The sequence below is a fragment of the Geospiza fortis genome, unplaced genomic scaffold, assembly GCF_000277835.1.
Source record: "Geospiza fortis unplaced genomic scaffold, GeoFor_1.0 scaffold16, whole genome shotgun sequence".
In the NCBI taxonomy this organism is placed as follows: domain Eukaryota; kingdom Metazoa; phylum Chordata; class Aves; order Passeriformes; family Thraupidae; genus Geospiza; species Geospiza fortis.
In genome coordinates, this window is record NW_005054302.1 from 16,967,310 (window position 1) to 16,979,107 (window position 11,798).

Genomic DNA, 11,798 nt, shown 5'->3' on the forward strand with positions numbered 1-11,798 from the left:
TTGGCTGGTTCACTGGCAGCCCTGTGTTCTGTGCCTGATAAGGTCCCTTTTTTACCCCTACAAAGGCTAATCCCAGTGCACAGGAAGACTTTCTTGGTTTGCTGCAAGCCAGGATGGATGACTTTCAGGCATTATTTTATGTATACTGCTATAAAATAAACACATGGATGTGTGTTTATCATTCAATTTTAAAATGGTTTACTGGCCTGATCCAGATAATTCTACTTAATTCACCATTAATTTAATTTGCTGCTCCATTTAATTTGATAAGGATCTCTCTCACCAAATCCTTTCATAAAAAAAACCAACCAAAAAACAAAAAATAAACAAACAAAAAAACCAAAAAAAACCCCAAAAAACCCCCCAAAACAAAAACCCAAACGGAAAAAAAAAACAAACCACCACCAAACCAAACCAAAAAAAACCCACTAAAATTACACCCAACATTCTGATCACTGCAGGCAGGTAATCTGTGTTACCAGATAACGTAATTGCTGTCATTAGGAAGCAGATATTAAATTAATATGGAAAAAGACCCATTTTTAGAAAAAAGGTAACTTCAAGAACAACCCAAAGAAGAAAAATAACCAAAAGGAAATTAACAGGAAACTATAACCATCAGCTACACAACATGCTTCTGTACTTGCTCATCACAGAACACAGACACCCTAACCTGCAATCAAAACCTAGATTCTTCTATTACCAAATATTAAATTTAACAGGATGTCTATACTTCCCCCCCAGGTCATCTGTAGTGACATAATACCACAATGCTACCAGCCAGCTCTGCCAGTCAAGGCTTGGGAAATTGAAAAGCCTGGATGACTTGCTTCCCAGCAAGGGAAAATTCACTGCCTTTCCAAAATCTTGTCTTTCTAGGGACAGAAAGATATATTTTCAAGAAAAAAAATAGATATGACCTAGCTGTACCTCCAGGAGTCACTCCATTAAATTTCACATTTGTCATGGGAATATTTACATTTACTTAAGGGTGTTATTTTTATTTTACTTTCCTCACATACAGAGGATTCAACAATGTGGAATCTAAGGGGATTTTTATAATTATCCTTTTAACAAAACCACCTTTAAAGCAGTTTTCACTGATTGCTAGTGCTTTGCTGGGCAGCAGTGGGACAAGTGAGCTGCTCCAGTCTTCTCCCTTGCTGCACAGCAAGAAACAAAGCCTCTGCTTCACACCAACAGGCTTCTCAGTTGACCACAGATGTAAACTATTACCTAATGGACTTCATTGTCAAAAACATTAGCTATGACATCAGCCCAGCCCAAGAAGACCACAAGTTAAAGACAGGCAGCCTGGTGTGAACATGGCCCACTTTCATGGGTGATAGGATTTTCCCTCCACCTCTCCCAAAATTAGCCTCCTTCATATAAACAAAATTTGTCCCGTTACAAAAACCCACCAAGATCCACAGCTCCTTATCAGCATGTTGGAGCCAGCAGGAAGCAACTTGGAGACGAGCCTTTCCGCAGCCGACAGTCCAAACAAATAACTAAAACATGAAATAATTACCTGACTGTGCTCCAAAAATGCAAAGAGCCACTGGAGCTTTGTCATCAGGGGCTGGGAGTTGCCCTCAGCTAAATTCAGCACTGAATGCCGAAAGCTGTGAAAGAAAAGCAGAGATGCAATCTGTGAGTGAGATGGAAAATCAGTGTGGGACGTGCAAGGTTGGAGTGACAAGCAACCCCTGGAGCAGCCTTGAACAGGAGCAAGAGAGGAAAAACTCACTCTGAAGCCATGAAAAGAGACTGTATGATGCTGTTCATGTAGCAAGTGTTTCCCAAGTTAATTAACCCAATCTTTCCTGTCTCTGATTTAGATGCCAGTCGTGGGTAGAAGCAGGCCAGCTCATTCTTCTGGGAGGTCCAAGCATTTTGTCCCAAGAGGTGTTTAATCCGGTCTTCATTTGGAATCGGGAGAGCCTTGGAAAGAGAGATCTCAGTTACAAATCATTATCTGTCCTCACAAGGGGAAGCTGAGGGGCAGGCACCAATCCCTTCTCTCTGGTACTAGTGACAGGGCACCAGAAAACAGCATGAAGCTGTCTCAGGGGAGGTTTAGGTTGGATATTAGGAAAAGCGTCCAGCATGGGGTGGCTGGACACTGGAACAGGTTTCCCAGGGAAGTTGTCATGGCACCAAGCCAAGAAGCTTGGCTTGCTCTCAGGCACCTGGTGTGATTCCTGTCCTGTGCAGGGTCAGGAGTTGAACTCGATGATCCTCGTGGATCCCTTCCAGCTCAGGGTATTCTATGATCCCATGACTGATGTTTTCCCGTGAAGAATTAGTAATGGCAACTGCAAAAGTCCTCTGCTAGAGGCTTTCACACAACTAATTTTCCTGCTCTTTACATGAACCTGCCTCCATGCACAGAAGAGTTTACTTGTTTGTATTAGTCCTTTAGAGGCATTTCAGAATAAAGTTATAGCTAAAACCTACAGGCACCATCAGGACTTCTGCAGGCCCACCATTAGAGAAGTAACTTCCTTCAACCTGGCTACACAGGGCTCAGACTCAGAATTTTAATCCCCTCTCTTCTACCACCATCTGAGGTGTTGAGGTCAGGACATCCCTACCAGCGAGAGACAGGGTCAGGATATTCCTACCAGACAGTCTCTCTATTCTAGCTACTGACAAAGATGCCATTTCCATATGTAGAGCAGTAAAATGACTGAGAAGGGCATGACTCACTTTAACTGCTTCTAGGACTGGTTCATAGAGGTCTGGGAATCCTGAGAAGCGGAAGAACATGCAGTGGATGAGCTCAGCCAGCTGCTCCAGGGAGCTGGTTGCAGAATTGGAGTCCTCCTTCTTCAAAGAGGCCACCAGCCTGGGGATGTGAGGGAGTAGCTGGAAAAAAAAATTCACAACAAAAATTACTCCATGTTATTCACAGAATGTTAATACATTTAGGGGAATGAAATTCACCTGCAGGCAGAAAAGACAGTGAACAGGAGCTGACTTCAGTGTCACTCTAGACTTCACCCTTCACCCTTTGAGCTCAACAGCAACTCTCTTGTTGATTTTGGCAGCTTTAGAGGGTTTTCTGTTGCATGACACCTACAGGTTTGTGCTGCTGCTTTGCTGAGCTGCAATTGCCATTCTTTAATCTCCCCTAAATCCCACACTCACAATGGAAAGGATATGCTGACTGCCAAGTGCAGGGATTCAAACCTGCAAGGTAGGTAGGTGGGATTAGCCTAAAAGAAATGTTGTCTGCTGTGCTCTTTATTTTATACTGAATACACTGAACTGGAATTGGTACGGTGGGATGGGTGGCAACAGGCATATAAACAGCACATTCTTTATTTTGCTTTCATCTTGAAAACATAAAAATGCACGAGCAGATGCAAATGCAAATGATCCATTGCTCACGGGCACCCTCTGCTGACCCTGCAGCTGCACACAGAATTAACAACCGATTTCCAACCCCGCAGATGTGCTACAGCGACCCAGGCACCCACACAACCTTTTTCATATTTATATTTTAAGCTATTTTTAGCCCAGTGCAATGCTGGAGAAAAGTATGAGGACCTCAGTCCAGCCATTTCCAGGTCCTCTCTTCCTCGCTTGGTCTTCTTCCCCTCTTTTTCTTTCCCTTCAGAATGTTGAGATTTTAACTATTTCTCTTCCAACAAGAAAGGTTGTTGGGGAAGAAAATCAATTGCAGCACCTTTTTGTACATCAGAATTTTGCCAAGCTGTGATGTGAACAATTCTCAAAACCCTTCCAAAGTGCCAAGGCAAGCACAAAAAGACGTGGTTTGGCCCTGTTGGCTTTTGGGTTCTTTAAATAAAGGAGGAAATTTATGCTTATGGACTACAGATGGAAACTTCAAGCCAAGAGCAACTCACAGCTTTTGGAGTGTTTCAAAATTTGATGTCCAACTGAAGACAACATGTTGGAATGACTATTCCTTCAAAGTATCTCCAGCTGAGGAATGAAAAAGCATCAGTCGAAAATGTTGGCTAGCTTTGCTTTTTTCTAGCTTTGTTCTGTGAACTTCAGGTGAAAAGCCAAATATAAAGGCTTTAACCAGAAAGTACAAAATCAAACATTAATAGGAGTAATCTTTCCATCACTGCTTTTATCAGTTCAATCACTACAAGCATGCTTTTGCCTTCAACCTCACTTTTTAAATTCAGCATTCCAGAGGCAACACCAGCAGGAAGCATAGCTGTGCCTTAGTGCCAACAGCAAAACAAATTATAAAATATCATTGTGGAAATGAAAAGTGGATATTCAAATGTTGCCAAAAGTTGATTTTGCTTTTAACAGAGAATTTGTGTAGTGAAGTGTTCTGATCTGGTCTTCTGGTCTTGCTGCACTGATGTTGTTCAAACCATTCAAAGATGACCCACCACTTAAAGAAATGGGTGCCACGTGTTGGTGAAAATTGAAAGTCACACGTAGGATGGGGCCCACTGAGTCCAACACACAGGAAGGCACCCACTTAGGAAAAGCAAGGGCTGTTTAATAATGTATTCCCTGCCCTCCACAGTGAGGGCCCTCTGAGATGTTCTCAATGCAAAGGCACCACCAAATGCACTCCAAAGCCAGAGTGGCAACATCTGCCACACCTTAGGTGCCCCCCTATCCCTGCTGCCCCACAGCAGGGCTACACTCAGGACAATGGCCTCATCCAAGTGCCAGACTCAGCCTTACCAAGTGAAATGCCTCGTGGGAGTGCTGGAAGCTCAGCAGCATGTACTGCAGGACAGACAAAGCCCCCTCCCTCACAACGGGGTACAGCAGCTTGGAGAAGACCTGGGTGAGGAGAAAAAAAAGCAAATGAGAAGGCAGGATGGCACTGCAACCAGGAGGAGCAGGGAACAGCAGGAAACAGAGGCATGGGGCATCTCCCATGGCTGCTGGTCTCTTCCTACTCCATGCTGGATGTTGAAGCAAGCAGCCTGTAACTAGGTGTCCAGAGTCATCTCCTATCCTGAGCATTGGCTCAGGGCACCCTTAAAAATACTGTGCGGATTATTCTCACCTTTTCAGCCTTGTGTAATGCCTCTATGACAGTGCTGCATCTCCATACCTCCTCATGAAAAAACTAGGCAAGGACAGCAGAATGCTAGATTTTCTAGAACATGCTTCTTAATTTATTCAGATATTTGGAACTTTATCACTTACCCTTCAGACAAAGAGATAAAGGCAAGTATCTTTTTCAAAGGCTACACAATTATATTTATTCTACTTTACAAAAAATACCTCTATACCCTCTACTGTTGTCAGATCATAACTTCTAAGGGTCTCCAAAAATCACACGTTATTTTATGGGCTGTGTCCCTTTCCTATGTATTAATAATGAAAGGAAAGAAAGAAAAGACAGAGATGCTTGGCTACTGTCCCACTGCTCAATGCACTTGAGGGATCACAAAGACAAATGCAGTTATTGATAATGTTCTAGTACTGATAATTATAGAATGACAGTATCATTTAGGTGAGAAAATACCTCTAATATCATTGAGCCCAGCTATTAACCCAGCACTGCCAAGCCCAGCATTAAGCCATGTCCCTAAGAACATAGTCTTAGTAGCTTCTATGATGACTTCTTCTGGTGGTTCAGCCAGGTGTTATCCCCACTATATGAAGGAGGGAAGAGTAGGACCACAGCATGGAAGAAGTTCTGAAATAGTGACCAGTATCCCTTGGAACAGCTTGATCACAGTTTTCAGAGAGAGCAAGTACCGACTGCTGAAAGAGGTGATGGCAATGGCAGCAGGGGCTTTATCTACACTAATAAAAGAACCAAGCCAGGGCACAGGCTTTAGAACTGACCTGTGACTATGTAGGCTATTAATACACACACTGATATGTATTTTACCTGTGCCAGCCAGCAATGACCCAGGCATGGTCAAAGGAGAGCATGTCACATTCCCAAAAGTAAATTTTACAAGAACTTCATAGTTTGGGGAGGAAAGCGTTTGACTGGTTTGAAAATCCTTGGCTATTTTATTTCCTTTAAGATATCAGTACCTCTGCAGACCACAACCTGCAGAATTCCAGGCTGTTCTGGAGAACATCATTCTTAGCAGCAAGATCAGTATCCCTTGGGACAGCAAACTCTTTTTTCTCTATACATCTCATCCTGTCATTTGAAAGGCAAGGTGATATTTCAGGTGCAAGATGGTATTTCTGTGGTTCACATTCACATTTAAAAGCGCCAACTGACCTTTTCTATTTTCGAAAGAGTGACTTCAATCAAGATGCTGAACTTTTTCACTGCAGCCAAACCCTTCAACAGAGCAATGATCCACTTGTCTATGTTCTTTCCCAGGGGCCAGGACACCCAGTCAATCATCCTGAAACAAAACACAAACTCTTAAATAAATGTAATGCACATACTGTAAAAGTCAAGCTCTGCTCTGGGTCAAACCTCCTCCAAACTGGTGTCCAGTTACTGGGATGAGACAGGCTCTGCACAAGGCATTTCACATGTTATTCAAAGAACAAAAAAGCCTGAAGTAGAAATACCCCAATGTCACCATCACGCTGTGGTTCTTCAGAGGATCAGGCCCGAGTCCATTGAGTAAAGTGGGGATTTTTTCCAAAAATTTCAGTCTAGTCAAATTCAAGTTTTTAAAACTGGCGTTGTGCTCTACATACTAGTCATGTGAGGATTTGATTGAGGTCTCTGCATTGTCACCATTAGAAAACAAATGGTACTGGTTTGATCTCTGCATTGTTACTGGTAAGGAAAAAGCACTCAGATTCATATATTTTAGTCCTCAGTGTGGGAAACATTGATTTCCAAAAACATATTAAAAAAACTCCACCTGGAAACTCTAATAGAAGCCCATTATTCCTGAATGTCACAGGTAAAAAATTTCATTTCTAGCCATTCGACCAACATGTTGTCAAGTTTCTGCAAGAAATAAGTGCTTTACAGAAGTTTCTTGTGAAACAATAACCTAAGACTAAGTGATTACACATTGTTTCTGTTAAAATTTAATGTTAAACAACCAGGAAGCAAGTAAGACTTGGGATGTCCAAGTTTCCAGCTTTGCTAGACATTTCAGTACTTTTGATTTGAAGATACCCCAAACCTTCAGGCTACACCTCAATTCAGCTACCTTACCCAGTCAGTTCCTTTTACTTATAAATCTATATCTTATGCAAAATAAAAGAAGGGAAGATAGATAACTAACCATCACAGGGCAAAGAGCAGAAATTAGTGAAGTTTACAGGGATCTGGAAAAATTAAAGTCTAGTCAGTAAAAAAAACTTTCAAAGGCAGAATATGTTTGAGTGTTGAAAAATAATAAAAGTCAAGCCAAGGTGGATAATAAAGCAAACGCCAGAGAAGTTTGCACAGACATTTGCACCAGAGGAGAACAAGGAAAGCCATGTAATCACTGTGTGTGAAGATGCACAGCTGTCAAGCATCATCCACACAAGAGGAAGATCAAGGAGTCACAAGGAAGACCCTGAGGATTAGAAATGTGGAACTGGAAGAAAATGTATTGATTCAGAAGGCATGCAAGGCACCAGAAATGGAGGCTACAGTAACTCATCTGCCTGAAGACAACCAGGCAGATGCCAGGTGATTACAAGTTCCCGGTGTAACAGCAGCCATGGAAAGGACCGTCACCACCTGTGGTGCAGAAAGAAAGGTGTTCTCCATAGCAAAACAATGACCTCAGGTTGTGGTCAGGCTGCCATGCTGAACGTGGTGCACAAACACCACCATCTGTGCCCAAGACCAATGAACTATGTGGAAGAAACTTGTTCAGGTGGTTGGAGAAATGAAGAACACTTCCTGCAAGAAAAGCTTAAAATAACCTGGCTTGTTTAGCACAGCCATGAAAAAAAGCAGAGATGGGAAGGGACTGCTCTTCCTGCACATATTGAAGGAATAAACACCAGGGAGGCAAAAGATATTTCAGCTATTTCTGTTGGCATAAGATCAAATGAACTGTAAGATAGCCAGAAATACACACAGACTGGCTGTTGGAAGAGAGATTTGACCCACTAAAGCAACCAGTGGTGGAAGAGCTGTGAAAGAACAGCAGTGGGAACACAGTCCTGCTTTGAGGAGCAGAGTTGAACACTGATGAAAGGGGTCTGTAATGTCAATGCTATAAAGCAGGGAGATGGATCCAGAGATTCAAAGGTCTTTTTTCTCCCTATCTTCTTTAAACAGGCCTAAAATAACCTTATTTGATTGAAGCTATACTTTGCTAGCACTGGTAGCTAAGTTACAGTGCTGCCCGTGTTGCTACAGTAGGAAGAAATTACATTTTAAATTCACATTGCACAATCCACAAATACTTTAGTAGTGATGACCCTAATTTGACAGAGGAGTCATTGATTTGGTATGCTAAACTTTTAAAAGCCTAGACCCTGATCTCCAGAGGTAGTGAGTGCCTGCATAGCTGTGTGACAGCAGATGCCTTCTGCATCCAGGCCTGGGCTCTTTGGAACTGATACATCCCCAGGGGAAAAAAAAAAAAAGAAAACCAAATCTGTGAGTACCTCTGACAACACAGAGGCACAATAATAGAGTTTATCTAAAAATAGACAAATTCTGTAAAAGAGCTTGTGGTGTGCACTTATGCCAGCAGGTGACAGCCTTGCTTTTTCTACCACCACTTGTTCTTTACATGCTTGACCAGAAGATCTACATAAGTCCAGTTTATTCCCCTGCTACTCCCAAACCCAAACTTCAGAAAAAACACTCCTGCATGCAACCAGTTTGCCAGGGATACCAGGCTAAAAGATCTTCAATTTGTACATTTTTCTTTGATTTTCTAGGCATGGAGCACACATATCAAACAGCCTGGGGTCATGCTGGTTTTGGGGCACCCATCTGCCATAAACATGCTGCCAAAACTTCAACACTTCTCCTAAGTGATGTTAATTACATTTTGTGGGCTCTGACTAATTATTTACTCCTCCTTCTGCATGACAAAGACGGTTTTAAGGAATGATGCAGTTGATTTGGCAATCTCTGTATTTAGACACTGGCACTCTGAGAAGATTCATCTGGAGCTTGTAGCCACAAGTGTCCAGAAGGAGAAAAAGATGGAGAAGAGGGTTAGGAACTGAGCTGATAGCCTAATATTTTGTCTTGGGTTGCTCTGGACTCTGGGAAAACCATGATCTTCCCTAGCAGGCCAAAAAGAAGTAACTCTTTTTTGCATACATAAACTTCCCATCAGGAATAACGTGTTTCTGTCATGTAACCTTATTGGGAAGGACACACAAATCCTGTAATAAGAAGAGGAAAAAAGATGCTTCCAGTGAGATCAAGTCAGAGCAGCTCCCTTGTGTTAAGTGCACACACCACTGCATGTGAATATCATCTGTTTAAATGGAGACCTCTAAGGAAAGCATGGGTTAAAGATAGAATCATGGAATAATTTAGCCTGGAAAATATCCTTAAGATCATTGAAGATAGACCTAAGTAAGTGCAGAGCAAGGCACTAGAGCACAGAAGAGCTGTAGGACTTGGACATGAGAGTGAAAAGAAGACCTGGTGATGCCAAAGAGGGCACTGGTGCTGCAAAGACCAGGTCTGGCATGTCAGGTAGCCTTTCACCCACTACTCTTCATCATGCTTTGACTAGGTCTCCACTGACTTCGTCTGTCCAGCTGCCGCACACCCACCTGACAAAGGTCAAGGTGGGACCTGGAAACAGCTGGGCATACCTCCCTCACATAAGTCTTTAGCTGTGACTGGTGGCTTAAGAAGATATCCTTCTGAAGGGAGACAGAGATCATAATGAAATCATGAAAATGAGATCTTGGGGAAGAAAAAGGCCTCAATAGCTTCAGGAAAAAAAATCAAACCTCTTCAACATAGCCTATATTGGACATCTGATAATGAAATTATTGATAAGAAAATAAATTAAGCCAAACAAATATAATAATATTCATAATCATAATAAAAAACACTCTTTATTCTAGTTCTCTAGGGCCTCAGGGCTAGAAGAAAAAAATACAGAAGTTTTCCTTTCCCCTACACACTCCTTATCAGGCAGCACCAGCCAAGCTGTTTGGGATAAAACCACACAGAGCATTTCTCCAAACTGAGTTAAAGCTTTCACTCCCATAGCCTCTCCTACCTGCCAATGGCCATCATCATTTGCACATCAGTGATGCTGTCATCATTGGTGAGGTTTCTTATGACGCTATCCATGAGCTCCAGAGGGACAAACTGAACCACGCTGGCCAAGGCATTGGAGGGGGCTTCCTGTTCCTCTGCAAGACAGGGATCACCCCCAGCAATGAAGATGTTAGTTGACAGGAAAAACAGGCACACTAGGTCATTTCTTGTCCTAAAAACCAAATAATTTCTGCCCACAAAAAATAGAATCATAGAATTGTTTAGATTGGAAAAGCTTTCAAAGATCAAGTCCAGCCCTTAACCCAGCACTGCCAAGTCCACCACTAAACCACATCCCCATATGCCACATCCACACATCATGGAGCAGATACTGAGCCACTGCCAATAAGCAGTGTAGAGTCCACCATTGGCTGTGCTAGGAGGATAATTCCCCAGATCCCAGTGTGGCACATAATGAAGATGGATCTTAGCAGATGGCTGTTCCCTGAGGCCATATGTAGCCTCAAGGGAGGAAGAGATTACAGGCACATGTTTGGCCCCACTCAGGTACCAAATTTCCTCTGCTTGCTCTCTTTTTACTAAAGACTGCAAATAATTGCAAAAGGATGCAACTGCAATTTTGCCTGCCTGGAAATGGGCCTCCTTCCAATGGATGAGGTTGTCATACTCAAAAACCCATCTCTTGTTGTCTTAGGAATAGCTAAAGCAGGAGCTCGCCAGCCTTTCATGGCACTGGTACCTCCCAAAAACCTTCTGAAACCCTCCACAATAACCTAAAAGCCCCAGAAGTTGAATAAATATTGCCTGTCTCACCCTAAGATGCAACAACCCTTCAGACAGTCAGTAGGGCTTCATACCTCTAGGTCAGTGAGAAATAACTGCTTAGCTTTATCCCTAGTGTCTGGTAGGGAGCAGGCTGTGGGGCACCACCAAGTCAGCCAAAAGAGAGTGGCATTTCTAAAAGCTCTCAAGTTCCACTCTAACAAGCTGCATATAAGATGCTTTCCCTTAAGCCCAGCTGATGTTGGAAAGTGCTAAACACAAACTTGTGCTGCAAATGCTTTGATCCTGTTAACAGCTCACATCTGCAGACTCTCTCTGGTTTCAGGGTGATACTGTTTTCCCAGCTCAGAGCCCTGGTAACTTTTAGAGATGCTTGTCTGTTATATTTCATCTGCAGCTGCATTTCTGTAGTGGATGAAAACCCTGCAAGATGTCAAACTAATTGAGTTTGACTTCATCAGAGCCAACATTTACATTCCCAGCCTTTTTTTTAATTATTATTTTTAAATTACCTGTTGAAGAAATGATAGTGAACAGTTCTTTCAACGAGGGCAGGATGGCTGAGGTCTGAGTCCTCCAGATCCTCTGCAGCAGACCACTCACTTTGTTCACCTGCTCCAAAAACTCCATGATCTCCTCTTCCCCCTCAGAGACGCACTGGAACTGCCCGATGCACCGGATCAGCTGCTGACAGAACAGGAGCTGGTGTTTTCCCGTGGGAATGCACTGAGGATGCTGCGTTAAGAGTTTGCTGATCTTCGCACACTGCTTGGGGCTGGGCCTCTCACAGACTTTCCGGAGCACCTCAATCCTCAATAAGCTGAAGATGCTGTTTGCTGACGGGCTTTCCAGGACAAACTGTAGTCCTAACTGGATATAATCTAGTACATAATGGCTTCTCTTCCCCAGAGGTCCA

At 42.8% G+C, this 11,798-nt stretch overlaps 1 protein-coding gene across 1 annotated transcript in view; it reads right to left on the minus strand.

Annotated features, from left to right (window-relative positions):
* Positions 1–11,798, minus strand: part of USP35 (ubiquitin specific peptidase 35) — a 26,333-nt gene that overhangs the window by 5,062 nt on the left and 9,473 nt on the right. The window contains exons 2-8 of the mRNA XM_031066136.1: positions 11,395–11,798; positions 10,098–10,233; positions 6,203–6,332; positions 4,687–4,788; positions 2,713–2,871; positions 1,751–1,944; positions 1,532–1,625 (exon numbers count right to left, since the gene is read on the minus strand). The exon at positions 11,395–11,798 is cut by the window's right edge and continues 275 nt beyond it. Coding sequence (XP_030921996.1) covers positions 1,532–1,625; positions 1,751–1,944; positions 2,713–2,871; positions 4,687–4,788; positions 6,203–6,332; positions 10,098–10,233; positions 11,395–11,798 — 1,219 coding nt within the window. The remainder of the gene's footprint in view (positions 1–1,531; positions 1,626–1,750; positions 1,945–2,712; positions 2,872–4,686; positions 4,789–6,202; positions 6,333–10,097; positions 10,234–11,394) is intronic.